Source organism: Pongo abelii, chromosome X, assembly GCF_028885655.2.
Source record: "Pongo abelii isolate AG06213 chromosome X, NHGRI_mPonAbe1-v2.0_pri, whole genome shotgun sequence".
Taxonomy (NCBI): domain Eukaryota; kingdom Metazoa; phylum Chordata; class Mammalia; order Primates; family Hominidae; genus Pongo; species Pongo abelii.
Genome location: NC_072008.2, coordinates 44,629,751 through 44,652,397, shown reverse-complemented (window position 1 = coordinate 44,652,397; position 22,647 = coordinate 44,629,751). Strand labels below are relative to the sequence as shown.

General features: G+C 39.8%; 1 protein-coding gene across 1 annotated transcript in view; it reads left to right on the top strand.

The window, feature by feature from the left end:
• Positions 1-11,333: 11,333 nt before the first annotated feature.
• The window catches only part of EFHC2 (EF-hand domain containing 2), a 202,392-nt gene continuing 191,078 nt past the window's right edge, over positions 11,334-22,647 (top strand). The window contains exons 1-2 of the mRNA XM_024240474.2: positions 11,334-11,417; positions 11,559-11,692. Coding sequence (XP_024096242.1) covers positions 11,651-11,692 — 42 coding nt within the window. The 5' untranslated portion in view covers positions 11,334-11,417; positions 11,559-11,650. The remainder of the gene's footprint in view (positions 11,418-11,558; positions 11,693-22,647) is intronic.

The window sequence follows — 22,647 nt, the reverse complement described above, 5'->3', positions numbered from 1 at the left end:
TAAACCAAGTTCAAAAAAAAATTTACTCCTCTGTTTTCTTTTAAGAGTTTTGTGGTTTTTGCTCTTACATTTAGGTCTCTGGTCCATTTCAACCTAATTATTGTATATAGTGAGATCTCCATGTCTTGGTGTATGGCAGGTGTACAATTCCCTTCTTTTGCATGTGGATATCCAGTTGTCCTCATATCATTTGTTGAAAAGACTGTGCTTTCCCCCATTGATTTGTCTTAGCACTCTTGTCAAAAATCAATTGACAGTAAATGTAAGAGTTTATTTCTGGACTTGCAATTCTATTCCTTTGATCTATATATGTGTCCTTACCAGGATCACATTGTCATCATTACTGTAGTTTTGTAGTAAATTTTGAAATCAGGAAGTGTGAGTCCTCTAACCTTATTATTTTTTAAGATGGTTTTTGCTTCTTTTTTTATTTTTCACTTTTTTTGAGACAGAGTTTCACTCTTATTGCCCGGGCTGGAGTGCAATGGCACGATCTCCTGACGTCAGGTGATCCACCCTCCTCGGCCTCCCAAAGTGCTGGGATTACAGGTGTGAGCCACCGCGCCCGGCCAGTTTCTGCTTCTTTTGATCCCTTGTATTACTACATAAATTTTAGGATTACCTTGTCCATTTCTGCAAAAATGGGCAGCTGAGATTTTGGTAGGGATTGCAATTAATGCGTAGGTCAATTTGGGGGCTATTGCCATCTTAACAATATTTAGTCTTCTTGGCTGGATGCTGTGGCTCACACCTGTAATCCCAGCACTTTGGGAGGCTGAGGCGGGTGGGTCACCTGAGGCCAGGAGTTTGAGACCAACCTGGGCAACAGAGCGAGACATCATCCCTATTAAAAATACAAAAATTAGCTGGATGTGGTGGTGCATGCCTGTAGTCCCAGCTACTTGGGAGGCCGAGGCATGAGAATCGCTTGGACCTGGGAGGTGGAGTTTGCAATGAGCTGAGATTGTGCCACTGCGCTCCAGCCTGGGCTACAGAGCAAGACTCTGTCTCAAACCCCCTCCCCTAAACCCCACAATATTTAGTCTTCCAGTCCATGGAAAAGATGTTTTTCCATTTATTTAGGTCTTCTTTAATTTCTTTCAATGATGTTTTCCAGTTTTTAGTTCGTCTTGTACTTCTTTTGTAAAATATATTCATCTGTATTTTATTCTTTTCGATGCTATTGTAATTGCAATAGTTTTCTTGTTTCATTTTTGAATTGTTTGTTAGTGCATAGACATACAATTGAGTTTTGAATATTGATGTATTCTACAACTTTACTAAATGTGTTATTTTCAATTTTTTTTGTGTGTGTAAATTCCTTAAGATTTTCTATATACAAGACTATGTCTTCTGTGAATAGAGATTACTTTTTCATTTCTGATCTGGATGCCTTTTATTTTGTTTTAGCTTAATTGCCTTGGCTAAAACCTCCAGCACAAGTTGAACTGAAGTGGTGAGAAGGAACATCTTACTCTTGTTCCTGGTCTTAGGGTATAAGCATGCAGTATTTCACTATTAAGTGTGGTGTTAGTTGTGAGTTTTCATAAACTGCTTTTATCAGATTGAGGAAATTCCTTCTATTCCTGGTTTGTTGAGTGTTTTTATTGAAAAATGACGTTGTGTTTTGTCTAGTACTTTTTCTGTGTCTATTGAGATAATCATATGGTTTTTGTCCTTTATTCTGTTAATATGGTACCTTACATTGATTGATTTTCAGATGTTAAACGGACTTTGCATTCTTGGAATAAATCCCACTTGGTCATGGTTTATAATCCTTTTTATAGGTTGCTGGATTTGGTTTGCCAGTATTTTTTTGAGGATTTCTGTGTCTCTATTCATAAAAGATGTTGGTCTATAGTTTTCTTTTCTTGTAATGTCTTTGTCTGGTTTTGGCGTCAGGGTAATACTGGCCTCATGGAATGAGTTAGGAAGTGTTCCCTTCTCTTCTATTTTCTAAAGAATTTGTAAAGGATTGGTGCTAATTCTTCTTTAAGTGCTCAGGATGAGGACTTGAAATGTGAATATAACCAAGGAAGCACAAAATAATGAAGAAGAGTGGTAGCTTTCAGGAGCCGAGAGGAATGGGGCAGTGATATTTCTGAAGATATCAAGAGAAGGGAGAATTGACAGACAAGTCTTCGCTGGAGGAGAAAAGGAAGTTTGTGCAGAAATACCGTCAGAGGCTCTCCTTCCTGCTGCCAAGGGCTCTTGCATCTTGTAGAAAAGCTCCAGATTACAAGATGACCTCATTCCGCAGAACAAATTCTCCAACTGGGCAAATATTTCCTTGCTCTTACGCCAGTTTGAGCTTGCTCAGAAGTGTTAGTTCTGTTGGCCTCCCCTGCGCTTTCTTCATCCATGGGTGTGTAACACAGATTCTTTGAACATCAAGAACAGTGCTTCCCAGTGCTGGTCTTGACATGTCCCAAGGTGTCTTCGGTTATTTCAGGGGGTGTCTTGTAATTCCCAGAATTAGTTTACTTTAAATTTATTTTAAAAAGAGCTATATACCATTTCAGATGTTCCTTTGTGGTAGACGTGTCAGGAGAGGCAGTATGGGAAGATATGTGTCACAAAAGGGAAACGAAGCAAGAAGTTACAACTTATAAAAGACTGAGAATCTCAGATCTCGGGTGTTTGGAAGTGTTCACTTTGTCCTAATCACTGATTTGTCCCAGTGTTTGGAAGAGGTTCTGGCACATCAGAGTAGAAGTTCAATAAATATTTGTTAAATGAGAAACTATGGAATCAATTATTCTAAAACTCTGTGTGTGTGTATGGGAGAGCAGACATTATGAGGTGAGTATCTAAATAGGTACAAAATGATAAAGATATCATTGTCCCCAAAGGAAGTGGCAAGTATGAACATGCAGGTAGTAGATGGATGTGTATGGTAGCCTTAGGTCCTAGACTTTTCCAACAGCCCTAATTTAAGATATTTTCCTTTATTACTCCTTAAGAAAATAATTCTTATCAGAACTGCTTTTTGCTTTGTAAAATATCCTCACTGTGAAAGGCAGAGGCCTTCTCGGTGTAGATTGTGGCTGTGATGGAGCAGTGGTCAGCGCATGTGAGCTGTGGCATATTAGAGAGAACACTCCACTTGGAATCAGAAGGTGCCAGTCCCACCTTGATGGGTTGCCACATAGGTGGGATCACCATAAACATTTATAAACACATAAGGAAACAATCCACCATGAGGGAGAGTCAGCCAACACAAGAAGCAGGGTAAGTGGCACCCCATGAACATAAGAGATCAGAATTGTTGGTTAAGGACTCTGCTAAGTATGTTTAAAATGATTAAAGAAATAAAATTAGCAAGGGAAATTATAAGAGTAAGACTCTATTTAAAAGAAAGAACATATAGATTTAAAAAGAACAAATGAGATTTAGAGAAATAAAATTAAATTTATTGAAATTAACATTTTAATGTATCAGCTATGTTCACTTTAAAAGGAATTTAATATTACTTGGTAAAATTGAAGATGTGCATACCCTATCTCTTAAAAATGTTGTAAGTACAAAGGCAAACACTAGAACAAAAATACAAGCCTTCCTATATATTCAAAGATATTTATAAATTATAACAGCAAAGACAACAACAGCATGAAGAAAGAGAAACAGTAGATATACATGGTGATTACAATATAAAATAATATATTGAAGTTGAGACCACAAATATCAGTCTTATCAACAAATGTGAATGGGCTTAACTCGCTTACTAAAACAAAAATATCTTCAGTGTGGCTCGTAAAGCAAGACCCAACTACATGTTGTGTATAGGAGATACATCTAAATCAAAATAATTCAGATGGGCTAAGAACAAAGGCATGGACAAAAAAGTACCAGGCAAATGGAAATAACAAGTAAGTGGGGGCTGAGATCCTGATATCAAAGTAGAATTTAGGCCAACAAATAATGAAACGTGACCAAAAAAAAGTCAATTTCACAAGGTAGGTTTAACAGTTATGAAAATCTGAGCACCAAATAGCCATCTTTAAAATGCAGAAACTACAGCTGAAAGGAGATACAGATAGAAACACTCGGCTAGTAGGAGAGTATAATACACCACTCAGAGCAAAACAAATGGTAGAAATATAAGTAAGGATATAAAGTTAACAGCATAGTCAATAAAATAGATTTATTGATGTATACTGAACTTTAGAATCTAATAGTAGAGAATACACCTTCCCTCTCAAGTGCATATGCGATAGTTACAAAAATTGATCAAATATTAGATCACAAATAAAGCGTCAATAAATTCTACACAATAGAAATATTAAGGGCCGGGTGTGGTGGCTCACACCTGTAATCCCAGCACTTGGGAGGCTGAGGTGAGGGGATCACCTGAGGTCAGTAGTTTGAGATCAACCTGGCCAATATGGTGAAACCCCATCTCTACTAAAAATACAAAAAAATTTAGCTGGGCATGTTGGTGTGCGCCTGTAGTCCCAGCTACTCGGGGGGCTGAGGTGGGAGAATCGCTTGAACCCGGGAGGCGGAGCTTCCAGTCAGCCGAGATCTCGCCACTGCACTCCAGCCTGGGCGACAAAGCGAGACTCCATCTCAAAAAAAAAAAAAAAGAAAGAAAGAAAGAAAGAAAGAAAGAAAAGAAATATTAAAACAATTCTTATCAAAGTGCAATAAAACTAAGAACAAAATAAAAGCCTCCCCCCCAAATCTTTTCTAACTAGAAACTGTTAACATTTTCTATTAAACAACTCTTGGGTGAAAGGGAAAATACAAGCCAAAGTCACAGAATATCTAAAAAGCAAACAAATAAACAACAACAACAAAAAGCAAGTAATGACAACGCTACGTATCAGGATATTGGATACGTTTAGAGATGATATGAAAATTTATAGCTGTAAACACTTATATCAATAAAAAAAAGGATGAAAATGAGTGAATTATATTGTCAACCTTAAATAATGGTATTCAGGCTGGGTGCAGTGGCTTACACCTGTAATTCCAGCACTTTGGGAGGCTGAGGCGGGTGGATCACTTGAGTTCAGGAGTTCGAGACCAGCCTGGCCAATATGGTGAAACCCTGTCTCTGCTAAAAACACAAAAATTAGCTGGGCTTGTTGACAGGCGCCTGTAATCCCAGCTACTCAGGAGGCTGAGGCAGGAGAATTGCTTGAACCCGGAAGGTGGAGGTTACAGTGAGCAGAAATGGTGCCACTGCACTCTGGTCTGGGCGATAGAGCAAGACCCTGTCTCAAAAAAAAAAAAAAAAAAAAAAAGAGAGAGAGAGAAAGTTTCAGAAAATGTGATTAAGTGTAGAAGTTATCCAAGCACAAAACTTGAGGATGGCCACTGGGAAAGCACAGACTCCAAACGAATAGGGTCAGTGGTTTTAAAATGGAGAAGTTAAAGTTTAAATTACATAGGCAGAGACAGAGATGATCCAGCAGGATTACATTTTCCATGCAAGACCAGTGCACATGCGCCACAGTGATTTGATTGGTTACAGATTGTTACATTCCAACCAAGATTACTTTATTACTCTATGAGGAGGAGTAGTGACTTGAATCAGGGGTTCTTATCTCTGGAGCTATTTGGTCTTAATTATTTACAGGAAAAAGAGAAAAAAAGGCAGAAGTTGCAGCTGCATGCCTTGTGACCCAGGTTGCATAGTTAGAATCCTCTCAAGGCTCAGGGTAATTTAAAGTTCCAACAGCTTTAAGTTTGAATTATTTAATCTTACAATATCAGCTTAAAAAGTGAGAAAAAGAATAACAAATGAGTCAAAAGAAAGCACAAGGAAGAAAACAATAAAAGTAAAAGCAGAAAAATAGTAAAGGTTAAGAATAGAAAACAGTGGGTCAAATTAATAAATAAAAATTCTGGTTCTTTGAAAAAAGTAAGAAAACATGTAAACCACTAGCTAAATTAATCAAACTACAAAGGGAGAAACACATTTATACAAAATAAGACAAAGAAGAAATAGGTCGGGTGCGGTGGCTCACTCCTGCAATCCCAACACTTTGGGAGGCTGAGGCAGGCGGATCATGAAGTCAAGAGATCGAGACCATCCTGGCCAACATGGTGAAACCCCGTCTCTACTAAAAATACAAAAATTATCTGGGCTTGGTGGTGGGCGCCTGTAGTCCCAGCTACTTGGGAGGCTGAGGCAGGAGAATTGCCTGAACCTTGGGGGTGGATGTTGCAGGGAGCCGAGATTGCGCCACTGCACTCCAGCCTGGCGACAGAGCAAGACTCTGTTTCAAGAAAAAAAAAAAAAAAAGACATAATGTGGAATATGAATAGGCATGAACAAACCAAACTGTTTTGTAAATGAATAACATAAGCATTCTAAACAGGGAGGGGGGCAAAAGCCTAAGTAATTTTTGAGCCTAATATTTTGACTCTGTACATTAAGACCAAAGAAAAACACTGCAAGCAAATATTGAACTCTAGTTACTAGATTTGTCTCTTGTTTTACAAAGATATGAGTTAGGTGTTCTGAGGCTGCTTTCAGGGTCTTGTAGTATAGAGCAAGTAAGTAAATACAGTTGTCCCTTGGTGTACACGGGGGATTGGTTCCAGGACCCCCTAGTACACCAAAATCCTTGAACACTCAAGTGCCATGGTTGGCCTTGCAGAACCTATGTATACAAAAGTCAGCTCTCTGTATATGTGGGTTTTGCTTCTCACCAATATTTTATTTTTATTTTATTTTATTTTTACACGGCAAGGTTGCAATAGTCAGCACAGCAGAGAAAGGGCTGTCTGCCCCACGAATAATTTTAAAAGTCTGCGTATAAGTGGACCAATGCAGTTCAAACCTGTGTTGTTCAAGGGCCAACTATATTTTGAGGATAATGGGAATGAGATTTCTTACAGCTTGAGCAGAGCGTCACCAGTGCAGAAAGGGGAATACCAGCAGGGACTCTATTATGTTGATTGGAATTGGAGGTATTAGTATAAACTCATGACTTTTAATATATCTATTTCTCTGTATATCTATATCTTCATCTTTCTATCTGTAGACAGAAACTTGGCACACTTCACCTTAGCCCAGTGATCAAAGTGAACCTCATCATTGATGGTAAAATGCACATTATGTGCCTGTTCCTTTGTTGAAGTAGAAGGACACAACAGTCCTCCTGTGATGTTCTTGTCCAAAAGCCATAAACTGAATCTCCTCATGAGGAAACAACAGTCACACCTAAATTGAAGAACATTCGACCAAATATCTGGCCTATCCTTTTCTTTTTCTTTTTTTGTTTTTTTTTGAGACGGAGTCTCACTCTGCCGCCCAGGCTGGAGTGCAATGGCGTGATCTTGGCTCACTGCAACCTGTGCCTCCCAGGTTTAAGCGATTCTCCTGCCTCAGCCTCTTGAGTAGCTGGGATTAAAGGCACCTGCCACCATGCCCGGCTAATTTTTGTATTTTAGTAGAGATGGTGTTTCGCCATGTTGGCCAGGCTAGTCTCGAAGTCCTGGCCTCAAGTGATCCGCCCTCCTCGGCCTCCCGAAGTGCTGGGATTGCAGGCGTTGAGCCACTACGCCTAGCCATGGCCTATCCTTTTCAAAAATATCAAGGTCATAAGAGACGAAGAAAGATGGAAGAACTGTTCCCAATTAAAGGAGAATAAAGAGACATGACAACCAAGAGACGTGACAATCAAACGCCATGTGTGATGTTGCATCAGATTCTGGGTCAAAACAAATTATTTTTCTTTTTGCTAAAAAAGGACATTATAGGCCAGATGTGGTGGCTCATGCCTGTAATCCCAGTACTTTGGAAGGCCAAGGCAGGAAGATTGCTTGGAGCCAGTAGTTTGAGACCAGCCTGAGCAACATAGTGAGACCCTTGTCTCAACAAAGAAAAAAAAAATTAGCCGGGCATGGTGGTGTGCGCCTGTATTCCCAACTACTAGGGAGGCTGAGGTGGGAGGATCGCTTGAGCCCAAGAGGTAGAGACTGCAGTGAGCCATGATTGTACCTGGGTGATACAGCAAGACCCTGTCTCCAAAAAAAAAAGGACATTATTGGTACAATTGCAAAATTTGAACACGTATTTTAGATTAGAAAATAGTATTATAAGGCCGAGATGGGTGGATTGCTTGAAGTCAGGAGTTCGAGGCCAGGCTGGGCAACATAATGAGACCCCATGTCTACAAAAAATAAAACAAATTAAAATAGCTGGGCATGGTGGCACATGCCTATAGTCCCAACTACTTGGGAGGCTGAGGTGGGAGGATCACTTGAGCTCAGGAGGTGGAGGCTGCAGTGAGCCATGATCATGCCACTGCACTCTAGCCTGGGCAACATTGTGAGACCTTGTCTCAGAAAAAAGAAAACAGTATTGTATTAATATTAAATTTCTGATTTTGATTATTGTACTTCAGTTATATAAGAGACTGTCCTTATTCTTAGGAAATACACACTGAAGTATTTAGGAGTCAAGGGGCATGATATCTGCAACTTACTCTAAAATGTAAAAAACTATATATGGGGAGAATGACAAAATGAATGTGGTAAAATATAAAACAATTGGGGAATCTGAGGAAAGGATAAATGAGAGTTATTTGGACTGTTCTTGCAACTTTTTACTAGCTTGAAATTATTTCAATTTAAAAAGCAACAGGGAATTTTGAAAATGTTTGCAAGAACATGTAGGAGAATAACTGTTCTTTTGGAGTAGTATAAGATTTTTGAATTCACATACAAAACACCAAACAGGCCAGGTGCAGTGGCTCATGCCTGCAATCCCAGCACTTTGGGAGGCCAAGGTGGGCAGATCACTTGAGGCCAAGAGTTCGAGACCAGCCTGGCCAACAAGGTGAAACCCCGTCTCTACTAAAAATACAAAAATTAGCCAGGTGTGGTGGCGCATGCCTGTAATCCCAGCTACTCAGGAGGCTGAGGCAGGAGAATCACTTGAATCCAGGAGGTGGAGGTTGCTGTGAGCCTAGATCACATCATTGTACTCCAGTCTAGGTGACAGAGTGAGATTCCGTCTCAAAAAATAAAAAGTAAAATAAATAAAAAAAACCCACCAACCATAACTGAAAGAATGATATATTTGAGTAAAGTAAAATAACAAATTTATGTACAATAAAGAACTCTATATAAGTGAAGTTAAAAGACAAACGACAATGAGAAAATATTTGCTATGCCTTGGATTAGTATCCAGAATATCTCTATATCTATCTATCTATCTCTCTATCTAAAAAAAAAACTACAAATGACCGAAGAGAAAAATCTGCAAAGCATATGAATAGCTGAGTCACAGGAGAAAGTAACAAGCATGGGAAAACATGACCAACTGCACTAGGAATTAGGGAGAAACAAATTAAAATAACAATAGTATACCATTCACACTTATTCAGATGATTATCCAAAATTATATAATTTGGTAATACCTATTGTTGAAAGGATGAACGGGGAAGGGGACTTTCTTAATTGGTTTATCTATCTGGAGATCATCTAGCAAAATCTAGTAAAGCTGAAGGCATGCACTCAGATACGTATGTAATTCCATCTTTCAGTATGTGCCCTAGATCATTGCCAAAGGAACAGGCAGAGTCGCTCACTGCAGCATTGTTGGTAACTAGTGGAAAATTGGAAACAATCTAATTGTCATCAACAGATGAGAGCAGATAGTTAAACAATTTGTGGTATAATCATACAATGCATTTTAAATTAATGAACACTACATGTGTCAATGTGTAGAAATCTCAATAACAGAATTTTATTATTATTATTATTTTCAAGACAGAGTCTTGCTGTGTTGCCCAGGCTGGAGTGCAGTGGAGCAATCTCAGCTCACTGCAACCTCAGCCTCCCTGGTTCAAACGATTCTCCTGCCTCAGCCTCCCAATAGAATATTAATATTCTACTAATATTTTTAGTAGAAACGGGGTTTCACTATGTTGGTCAGGCTGGTCTCGACCTCCTGACCTCTTGATCCGCCTTGCCTCAGCCTCCCAAAGTGCTGGGATTACAGGCATGAGCCACCGCGCCTGGCCTCAATAACAGAATCAGGCAAAAAAAGCAAGTAGCAGAAATTTAGAGTGTAAAATTTATAAACACAGAAACAATGGATATTGTTGATGAATAAAAAAGGAGATACAGTCCCTGCCCTGGAGGAATTTGGGGGCATTTAAAGAAATGTCAAGTAAACAGGTAATTACAATGTAGTAGGATGAAAGCCACGATCAGAATAGACACCAAATATAGATGGAGGTGGCAGGAAGAAGGTGAAAGAATATATTGAAGAAACGGCAATACCTTCTATGCCCCACTCCCACGCTGAATCAAGTCCTGAAAGACAAGAAGGGGTTACTTAGGTGAAAGATAGGAAGGAAGGGTATTTCTAGACGATAGTGTTATTTGCAAAAGCCCCAAGAGGAGAAACCGCAGAGCCTGATTTAGAAACTGCCAGTGGTTTCTCAGAGCTGGAGTAGATGGAGGAGGAGGCAAAGAAAGGGATGGAGGGCATTGGTAGGTGCCCTCTGACAAAAGCTCCTTAGACCAGGCTATAAGGAGTTTCGCCACCTTCTGAAGGCGGCGGGAAGGCTAGATTATTGAAGCAGAAGAGTAACAGCTGCACCATGAATTATAAAAACGACGGCTCTGGAGGCAAGATCAGTTAGTTTTTTGTGTGTGTTTGTTTTTCTTTTTAAAGAAGAAAACCAGGCAAGAAACAATGGGATCGCAGCTGAAATAGACGAGGTGGTGACTGAGAGAGCATCGAGTCCAATCTTTAGGGCTTCAGGGAGGGATTAGACGTAGGTGTCGGGAGAGGAGGTTCCTGGCCCGGCTATCTTGGGGTGTACGATGGAGTGACAGGGGTTGCGATTTGTGACACCTGACTCCGCCCCTGGCCACCCCTGATTTGGCCTTACAAACGTTTAGTTCAAATACAAAAATGGGCCGGACACGGTGGCTCATACCTGTAGTCCCAGCACTTTGGGAGGCAGAGGCGGGAGGGCTGCTTGAGCCCAGGAGTTCGAGATCGGCCTGGGCAACATAGTGAGACCTTGTCTCAAAACAAAAACAAACAACAAATATAAAAATATCCAGAAGAAAAACTGAAGGCGGTGGTTACCATTACAACGCGTTTTCGTTAGGGGTATATGTGGCTTTAGATTCATCTTGAACGTTTTAACTACAAAATAAAAGCTGATGTCTATGCAACATAGGAAAATATCGACTTGTGTAATATCTCAGTGAGCACACGGGCGTCATATTATTTTCTGTACTTTGCTGTGTGTTTGAACCACATAGCAAAAAACTGTTGGCGACAAGAATTGGAAAAGCAAGAAAGTACAAGAAAGGCTTTGAGTTCTATAAGGGGGTTAAACCAGAAAGCGGCGGGGGCAGGGAACAGTCAATCTTTGTGTGTGCACACTGCGTGTGCAGAGAGAAGACTCCTCAGGAGACCAGGACCTGGCTGAGTGTGTGCGGGGATGAAGCGGGTGGAGGGGAACTGGGGCTGGGGAGGAGGTACGCGCCGCGGAGGTGTCCCCCGCCCCCCACGATCCTTCTCACCAACCCCCCTCCCCTCCTCCCTCCGTGACGCCGCTTCCCGTCTCCAGGCAACGTGGGGGCCAAACAACGCGGCCGACAAGCGGCCGCTGCCTGCCGGGCCGTCTCTTCTGGGACCCTCGATTTTCGGACACTGAGCGCCATGGCCCTGCCTCTGCTGCCGGGCAACAGCTTTAACCGCAACGTGAGTAGGAAGGGCGTCCGAGGTCACAGCTCCCGGCTGGAGTCTGGGGTCCAGGCAGGGTCGTGGCGTGGCCACCTCCGGGGACTCTCCTGGAGGCCCCAAGCTGCTGCCCTGGGTTGGTGGCAACTTGGACCAAACTTTATAGGCTGCTTCTCCCATCTCTCCAACTGCTTCTGAATGTTTTTCCTAATTTAGAAACATATATAGAGAGTCCTTATAGGTGGCAGGACCCTCAAAGGTAACGAATAGTAGTGACGATAACCATTACGGGTTTAATGTGTGCCAGGCGCTGTGCTTTAATCACCTTATGCGGCATCCAGTGTCCCAACAGCCCTTTGAATTAGGTAGTTTTTATTCCCAGTTACTATTGAGGAAACTGAGGCACAGAGCTACACAGTCTCAGTGGTGAAGCTGGGTTTCTTTCAAGCAACCTTGTCTCCACAGCCCAGAAGCCTAATCATTATTATCCCCAGTATCCTGTGTGAAAAAAAGATACCGTTTCAATTATCAAATCGAAGAAATCTGGCACTTATCAAGACGGGTGGGTGGCAGATAAGAATTCTATCAGCCTATAAAGTTTACTCCCAAACTTTATAGAGACAGGCACCCAAACTTGGAGGGATTTTTTTTTTCTCTATTTGTAATTGGGAGGGGTTCATTTCTTTCTTTCTTTCTTTTTTTTTTTTTTTTTTTTTTTGAGACGGAGTCTTGCTCTGTCGCCCAGGCTGGAGTGCAGTGGCCCGATCTCGGCTCACTGCAACCTCCACCTCCCAGGTTCAAGCGATTCTCCTGCCTCAGCCTCCCGAGTAGCTGGGATTACAGGCGCCTGCCACCACACCCGGCTAATTTTTGTATTTTTAGTAAAGATGGGGTTTCACCATGTTGGCCAGGCTGGCCTCGGACTCCTGACCTCAAGTGATGTGCCCGCCTCGGCCTCCCAAAGTGCTGGGATTACAGGCTGAGCCACTGCGCCTGTCCTGGAGGGGTTCATTTCAAAAGAAGATGAACGTACAGAACAAAGCAACACAACACAAAAAACCCTGAGCATGAAATAACTTTTGCTAATAAATAGCACCTCATTTAAACGACAGCAGGAAAATGATTCAGGCTTTTGTTTACACTGGTTACTACTCTTCACTTGGGTCAGCCATCTGTGTCTGCAGGAGAAGCTAATTCCCAATTAGATGGGAGGTAATTAGATGGAGCCACTCAGGGCAATTGTGTAAACCTTTGATAACTTTAGAAAGCAGGCAGCAGATTGAAGCATTTGGCTTTATGGTTTCCAAACAGTGTCTGTATCTAAGTTGTTGGCCCTAAAGTACCAGTTTTTTCTTTGTAGCTTCACGCCATTGAATTCTGACCCCTACACGTCTGGTCAGTCCAACTTTGAACACTGATTTGTGCATTTCTTGGTTGATGGGCAGAGGCTGGCCTTCCAGCATAGCATTGCCCTTTGGTAAGTTTAAGCCAGCCACGCAAACAAGAAAGGCCCCTGAGAGACGGGACATGAAAACAGATTCCAGAAGTAAAGAAGCATGCTGTGTAAAAGTAATTTTAATAAAAAATGAAAGTAAAGCCTACAGCTTTTTGCCCAGCAACACTCTGATTACCAGTGCCTGCCTCCTGCAGAAGTATCATAGCTCTCACGTGCAGTGATTAAGGATGGGAAGGAAAAACAGTGGATGGATGAAATATTTATAAATCTGCAAGGTTCTGCGTGTAGTTTTGCTTTTTAAAAATCTTTTAAGATCATGAAGTACAACACATATACAGAAAGATGCACAATGGATGATAACAAAATGAATATCAAGAAATTAAATATGGGGGCTGGGTGCAGTGGCTCACGCCTGTAATCCCAGCACTTTGGGAAGCCGAGGTGGGAGGATCCCTTGAGCCCAGGAATTCGAGACCAGCTTGGGCAATATAGTAAGACCTCGTCTCTACAAAAGATTGAAAAAATTAGCCAAGCGTGGTGGCACATGCTTGTAGTCCCAGCTACTCAGGAGGCTGAGGTGGGAGAATCACTTGAACCTGGGATGTCGAGGCTGCAGTGAGTCATGATTGCATCACTGCACTCCAGCCTGGGCAACAGAACCAGACCCTGTCTCAAAAAAAATAAATAAAATATGACCTGTTCTCCAAAAATACCACCCTTGACTGGGGTTGCCAGATTTAGCGAATAAAAATACACATCTCAAATACTTCATGGAACCTGTTTATGGGAAAGGATTATGTATTGTTTACCAAATTTAACTGAGCATCTTGTATTTTATGTGACAGCTCTACCTACAACCTTTCTGTTCATTACTCCTTCTCTACTCTCCAGATATAACCACTGTTCTGGCTCCTATCACTATAATTAGGTTTTGCTTGCCTTTGAACCTTTTATCAATGGAAATGTTTGGTGTTTATTCTTTTGTGACTGGCTTTTTTAGCTCAACAGTATGTTCGTTAGATTTGTCCATGTGGCTGTCTATAGAGGTAGTTTTGTACATTTTTATTACTCTGTAGTATTGCATTGTATGATTTTCACATCATTTATATATACATTTTACTCTTGATAAATATTTGGCTTGTTTGGGGTTGTTAAGAATAGTTTTACTGTGACTATTTTTGTTCATGTCTTTTGGTAGGATTGCTAGATCATACAGTATTCATATGTTCAGCTTTAGTAGATGCTGTCAAAGTGATTATGCTACTTAAATTCCCACCAGCATTTTATGTTCCTGTTGCTCCACATTCTTTCTAACACTTGGTATTGTTAGTCTTTTAAATTTTAGATATTTTGGTTGGTGGGTATAGCAACTCTTTGTAGTTATAATCTGTACTTCCTGATTCCTAATGAAATTGAGCATGTTTTACACATTTGTTGGTCATTTGTATGACCGTTTATTTGTCACTACTTTTTTTTTTAGACGGAGTCTTGCTCTGTTGCCCAGGCTGGAGTGCAGTGGTGCAATCTTGGCTCACTGCAACCTCCACCTCCCGGCTTCAAGCGATTCTCCTGCCTCAGCCTCCCGAGTAGCTGGAATTACAGGCATGCGCCATCATGCCTGGCTAATTTTTTTTTTTTAATTTTTAGTAGAGACGGGGTTTTACCATGTTGGCCAGGCTGGTCTTGAATTCCTGACCTCAGGTGATCCGCCCGCCTCAGCCTCCCAAAGTGCTGGGATTACAGGCGTGAACCACCGTGCCTGGCTTTATTTGTATGACCATTTATTGGTCACTACTTTTTTGTGTAGTACCTACTTATCTCTTGTCTAATGTTTACTGGGTTGTCTGCCTATTTCTTAGTGATTTGTAGAAGTTCTATATAAATTTTGGATATCTTCTTGTCTGTGATTGGCCTTTTCCCTCTCTTAATGATGTTTTTGATGAATAATTTTTGGAAAAGATGACTCTTTCTCCATGTCTCTGCAGAGCCACTTTGTCAAAACTCAAGCATCCATCTACGTGTGGGTCTATTTCTAGACTCATGAATATTTAAAACATGTATTTATTTTATGCCTGAGAACAATGGGAGTGTGTGCGCGCATATGTGTACGTGCGTGTGTACTAGAGAATGACAGTACCTTGGACTGTCATTCAACAAATCAGTATTTATTTATTGAGTATCCTAGTATGTGCCAAAATTAGGTGACTGCATTTAAAAAATTGTTACACTAGCCTTGGTACTAAATGTACTATGTGTTGCCCACAAATTAATATTTTAAAAACTTGTACTTAGTTAAAAGATTGGATGTTCTCTGGCATAGAATGGTTAGAAAGTCAGTAAAGCCATATCTGGCCTTTTAATCTTCCCCTTCCCCCCATCCCCCGCTTGCTGAATTAAATTACCAAGTGAAAAACCTTGGCCTCCTGTAGATAGCATAATTACTTGGCTGTTTGGATTTAAAATTATAACACAGCTAACTTTTATTGCTTTTCCATAGAATTGAAAAGGAACTTATGTGCCCCTTACTTAGCTGCCAGTGGTCAGTCAAAAGCAATAGATTGATTTCTGTCCACAGCTAGGTGATATGCAACCTGTATTTCTCTCTCTGAAATACAAGAAGTATTGTGCCTTCTAAAATATGAACATTTGTACCTCTGATGACATTAAAATTATTTTGATATGAGTTGAAAACCTTAGGGAAACATCACAACTGAATTCTAGATACACTGTATCTTTTTTCCAACAATTTCCATGCTGAACTTGTATTGAGCAAGAGAATCTTGGGCATATTATCAAAATTGAAAATATTAAAATTAAAAGGGACATTTCCAGCCAAAGCCAAAAATCCTTTCTGCAGTATTTTGGACAGATGGTTGTGTGGCCCATCCTGATCCTGAGTGTCTCTAATGAATGATGAGGAGCTCACTCTTTCTGCTTCTTTTTTCTTTTGGAGATGGAGTCTTGCTCTGTCACCCAGGCTGGAGTGCAGTGGCGCCATCTCGGCTCACTGCAACCTCTGCCTCCCAGGTTCAATCGATTCTCCTGCCTCAGCCTCCTGGGTAGCTGGGATTACAGGTGTGTGCCACCACGCCTGGCTAATTTTTGTATTTTTAGTAGAATTGAGGTTTTACCATGTTGATCAGGCTGGTCTCGAACTCCTGACCTCAGGTGATCCACCCGCCTCAGCCTCCCAAAGTGCTGGGATTACAGGCGTGAGCCACAGCGCCTGGCCGCTCTTTCTGCTTTTAATGAAGCTACCTTGCCACCATCTTAGGAGGGTTTGCTGTAAATAGCCCATCATCTAATTTGTAGTGAAGCAAAGTCCTCCTTAAGAAGAAAGAAAACATATATGAATTTGCAGCAATAAAAAAAAAATAAGAATTTAATGAATCATGACCAGCTTTTTTTTTTTTTTTTTTGGAAAAGGAAACAAGAAAGAAAAAGAAGAGAGTGGGGTAGAATAAAGAATTAGAGTGTATTATCCTTGAGAAGAGTTAAGTGTTTCACGGACTTTTTTGTCCTTCCTGTGTGTGCTTGTGTATGTATGTGAACTGGCCTGCACTAAAATATGCCTGTTACTGTGGTTGTGCAATCAGTGTTTGAAAAACACTCTCATTCGAGTCACCTCCATCTTTTTTTTTTTTTTTTTTTTTTGCGATAGGGTCTTGCTCTTTGTCCCAGGCTGGGGTGCAGCGGCAGGATCACAGCTCACAGTTCACTGCACGCAGCCTCAACCTCCTGGGCTCAAGACATCCTCCCACGTCTGTTGCCACAGTAGCTAGGACTACAGGCATGCACCACCATACCCAGCTAATTTTTAAAATTATTATTTGTAGAGATGCGGTCTCACTATATTGTCCAGACTGGGCAATTCTTATTTAAATTTAGATCTTCAGCTTCTTTCAAGGTCAGATCTTGTCTCTCACCCTTCAAAGAGCCTTGTCAGCCTTTCTCAATATATGTTCTTAAATTTTTTGAGGTAAATTTCGTGTAACATGAAAGTAACCACTAACTATTTAAAAGTATATAATTCAGTGGTACTTATTACATTCACACTGTTGTGCAACAACTAACACCTCTAACTAGTTTCAGAACATTTTCATCACCTCAAATCTCAATGTTTTCACCCTGGAGGAGTCTTTGAAATGATTTTGAGGTCTTAGAGAACTCCTGCGTAAAAACTATATCTATAGCCCATGGTACATTAGCACAATCTGTGATAATAAATATGTAATTACATAAAAAGATGTTCAACATTATAGCTATTAAGGAAATAAGAATTAAAATCAAGATGAGATACCACTGTATACCTATTAAAATGGCTAAAATCCAAAACACAATACCAATTGCTCACATAGATTTGAAATAACAGGAATTCTTACTCATTGCTGGTGGGAATGCGAAATGGTAATTTCTTATAAAGTTAAACACACACCTGCCATATGGCCAGTTCTGAATTGATGTGAAATAAATCAATTCCCATAAATAATTCTGGGTTAAACTTGAAATAAGCACATATCAATTTCATTTTCAACTGGAATGAGAATATTGTAGCTATAATAATCCAATAATAATTGTCTTTTTAAAGTAAAAAATGGTAGTTTTCTGTGGATCTCTTGATTTCAGCCAACTCATTTACCTACTCTTTCTCTTTCTCACAAAGGGTTATCAACCCTAAAGCAAGTGGGAATGTAGTAGAGGAAACTTCAAGTTGTTTTATGGTAAAATTTTCTACTTGATTTATTTTTCCTTTTTACCTTATCCAAGTAGGCCTAAAAGTTCTCTATAGTTTCCATCATAGAGGGTGCTATTGAGGAATGATATATGGTATATGGTATGAACAAGAGTAGTTTTCTCCCCTATTAAAAACTGAAAAGGACTTTTCACCAGCTTTTTTGAGGGAAAAAAAAACCCAAAACAGATAGTTAAACTTAGCTTACCTTTCTTTCCTTTTCATACATTCAAAAAACTTTTCAGTCAGCATAATATAAACATGTTAAATAATTCAAGTTATTTCTGTTTCTATCTAAGATGGAATTTACTTTTTCAAAAAGTAGGCTGATTTAATTTAAATAAAGGTTGTAAACTCATTGTAATTAATGCTGTTTTCCACATCAAAATGTATTGACAATGTTACGTAATAAAGCTACTAAAACTGTATGACAAAGCATTATGAGTAAAAATATAACCTAAGATACAATTTTATACAAGACTTAAAAATTAAGTTCTTTTACTGACTGACATGATTGGGCTTAAATATAGACAGTTACAAAATTATAATCTTGATTTCTTTATAGACCTGTATGTACATAAGAGTCTTATTTTTTAAAAGCTGAAAATAAATAATAAAATTTACCTCTCCACTCTGAAATCTGTGTTTATATTTTGCCACATAAATAATTCCGGGTCAAACTTGAAATAAGCACACATCAATTTCATTTTCAACTGGAATGAGAAGATTTCTGGCCTTTCCGATACTTATTAAACAAGGAAAGCTTTGCTTGCATGTATAAGAAGTTGAAAATTTTAGCAAAATGGTCATTGCTTTCCTGTGAATGGCAGGATGCTTACTTTTATGTAAATTTTGAACTGGCCATATTGTACGTGTGTGTTTATCTTTATAAGAAATTACCATTTTGCATTCCCACCAGCAATGATTGAGAATTTCTGTTATTCCAAATCCTTGTAATTGGTATTGCCAGTGCTTTGGATTGTAGCCATTTTAATAGGTGTATAGTGGTATTTCCTCTTTTCTCTCTTTTTTTTTTTTGAGGCTGAGTCTCACTCTGTCGCCCAGGCTGGAGTGCAGTGGCGTGATCTTGGCTCACTGCATCCCTCTGCCTCCCAGTTCAAGCTATTCTTCTGCCTCAGCCTCCCAAATAGCTGAGATTACAGGTGTGTGCCACCACACGCAGCTAATTTTTGTATTTTTGGTACAGACAGGGTTTCACCATGTTAGCCAGGCTGGTCTTGAACTCCTGACCTCAGGCGATCCACCCACCTCGGACTCCCAAAGTGCTGGGATTACAGGCCTGAGCCACCGCACCCGGCCTGGTATCTCCTCTTGATTTTAATTTTTATTTCCCTAATGGCTATGATGTTGAACATCTTTTTATGTGCTTATTTGCCATCCGTATATCCCCTTTGGTGAAATATCTGTTCATGTCTTCTACTCATATTTAATTGGGGTGTTTCCTTACTTGAACTCCTGACCTCAAGTGATCTGCCCGATGAGTTTTGAAAGTCATTTTTAATATATTCTGGATACAAGTTGGATGCAAGTCTATTATTGAATGTATGGTCTGTAAATATTTTGTTCCAGTCTATGACTTGAATTTTCATTCTCTTAAGGCTAAAAAATATGTACATATATTTAAGGATAAGATATGAGTTCAAAAACTATTGTTTCCAATTCAAATTAAGGATTATAGGGTTTTTACTTCTTTGATTTTATATATTTACATGTAATCTCGCTTCATAAGTACATTAGCTGAATTACTTATCCCAACATAAAAATATACAACCATATAATAATTTTTAATTAATAATAATATTATTAACAATTTGAGTTTTGAAATTAGTTTAAGATTTCTTTATAGCTATTTCTGTTGTGAGGGTATATCCCACCAGGAATGTATAGTCAAATTACTGGGTTTTAGTTTCATTTAAATCATTGCTGTCGGTATGGTTAAGTCATCAACTCAGTATCCAGTTAGGTTCATTTGTTTCATTGTGCTTTTGATTCTGAACTTAAAAAAAAAAGCATTTGTATGGTCTCAAAGTCAAATTTGCAAAGTAAGTTACTTTCAGAAAGCTCTAGCTTTTATCTCTGTCTCTTCAATCTTATTCTCTCCCTCTCTCCATAATAACTTAAAAAAAAAACACCTTTATTTAGTCTGGGGTTATCCTCTTTCTCTTCCTCCTTCTCTTCTTTCTTTCTTTTTTAAAAATTTTTAAAACAGCAAATTGTTAAATATATTCACATGTTCCCCTTTTATTCAATACATGGTAGCATAATCTACACAGTCTTTTGAACCTTCCTTTTTTCATTTTAACAGTATATCTTGGAGATCACTTGGTAGTGGTATATAGGGCTCTTCCTCATTTCTTTTTACAGTTACGTAGTACTCCATTGTGTAGACTTACAATAGTTTATTCAACCCATCCCCTTTTGGTGTACAGTTACATTATTTCCAGTCTTTTGTTATTATCCAATAATGTTGCAATAAATAGCCAAACTGTGCTTCAGAAGACACTATCAAAAAAGTGAAAAAGCAGCCGACAGTGTGGGAGGAAATATTTATAAAGCATGTTATCTGATAAGGGACTAGATTCAGAATATGTAAAGAACTCCCAAAACTCAATAATAAAAAGACAAATAGGCCAGGTGCAGTGGCTCACGCCTGTAATCCCAGCACTTTGGGAGGCTGAGGCAGGTGGATCACCTGAGGTCAGGAGTGTGAGACCAGCCTGACTAACATGGAGAAACCCTGTCTCTACTAAAAATACAAAATTAGCCGGGCGTGGTGGCGCATGCCTGTAATCCCAGCTACTCGGGAGGCTGAGACAGGAGAATCACTTGAACCTGGGAAGCAGAAGTTGCGGTGAGCCGAGATCGCGCCATTGCACTCTAGCCTGGGCAACAAGAGTGCAACTCCATTTCAAAAAACAAAAACGAAACAAAACAAAAAGGCAAATAATCCAGTTTTGGTGGTATGGGATTGCTGGGCAGACAAAACAATTGCTGTCTACTACGCTAGATCACAGGATAGTTTTGATATAAAGAATTCTGTCACTTTGTTCCCAGTAACTATTAAAATATCCTTGAAATTACATTATTTCAGATTGGGCTGCTTACTGAAGCTGCCATCCATACTTTGGAAATAACATGTTCCATTGCTATTCCTAAATGTTCATTTGAATTTCAGGAATTGGAGTCTCTTTGCCTATGTAAGATTCAAACACCTAATTTTTGTCACCATGCATTCTGTACTGAACTTCATAGCTCTGTCACCTAGGGTACATTTGACTGTAAGTCACAGAATACCTGACTAACAGTGGTTTAAGCCAAATTAATTTTCTCATATCATGAGAACTTCAGAGGTGTAGCAGTTTCAGATTTAGGCAGTGACTGATGAATGCCATAAAGAACCCAGGCTCTTTTTATCTCTGCATTCTGCCATCTTCAGAATATTGGCTTTTCTTTCTTAGGCTTGTGACCTCATAGTTGCAAAATAGTTGCCTCAGTTCCAGTCATCACAACTACATGTAACCATGTTCAAGACAAGCAGGAAGGAGAGGGAGGGGAAACAGCTCTTCTTATATGAGAAAACAAAATGTTTTCCAGGAGCCTCCCAATAGATTCCCTCCTTCCCTCTTATTTGCTAAAATTGATGCACATGGCCATCCTTTGCTACAAGGAATGCTGGGAAATTATCTTGTTTTTTTTTCACCATCTACTTTTGGAGGTGGGAATGGGAAAAGAGGGTTCAATAGTGGCTGTTAATAATGGCCAACAAACTTTGTCACACCAGCCACAGACAATACCTGTGAATCTGGTATTGTCAGACTTAGTAGTATCCCTTTCATTACAATCTCTTTGTGTTTTTAAATTATACAAGTAACACATGAGTATATCAATATTGCGAAGGATACCAAGAATACTGTTCTTTCTAAACTATCTTCTTTTCCATAATGGGAAATAAGCCTAATACTCCAGTTAATCCAGCATGTTCACTCTTTGTCCTTTGGGTGTATTTTGGACTTTTCCACTAAATTATTAGTTTGTTTGTCCCTTTGCCTGATAGCAGCATCCTCGTGCCTCTTCCTCTTCCCATCTAGATCCTGACCTTCCCTCAAAACTTGGCTCTAATCCCCGCTCCTCATTAAAGCCTTCCCCGATCTTCTCAGCAAGAACCATCAGACAGATGGTTAACCTTGCATGATCATATTGCCCATTTACCGCCTTATTTCCTGTGTTGTGTTTTGTGTTCTTTATGTGTGATCGTGGCAGTCCTCAGCTGACTAAGAAACTGTGATTGGTGGCTCTTTGGGTTGCCCTTCATGTTCTCAGCGCCTTCCTTACTCAAACTGGGTCCTTAATAGGTGATTGTCCATTGCTGCCTCTACCTGCAGCAACCATGGTTAAAACATAGATGGAAATAAACACAGCTTGGGGGAATCTTCTCTGGAATTAGTTTCCTGCTTATGTCTTCCGCTGCTGCCGTGGAACAAAATAGTTCTTATTTTAGCAGTAGTGAATATAAAGGATGAAGAAAGTCATTCGCTTTTGTGGCTTAAATAGGAGATAAGCATCTCAGGATACATGGTTTATACACAGCAGCCAGGGCAATATGAAGATGTCCCTATCTAAATTGTGACTCAAAGCCTCTCTGTGGCCTCTTGCGCCATGCTGAGGGATCTTTTTCTCTCTCTTATTGGCATCCAGTTTGGGTTTTCCTGGAAGCAGCAGGTTTGTCTATGCATATTCATCAGTCAGGACTCCTAAGGAGACCATTCT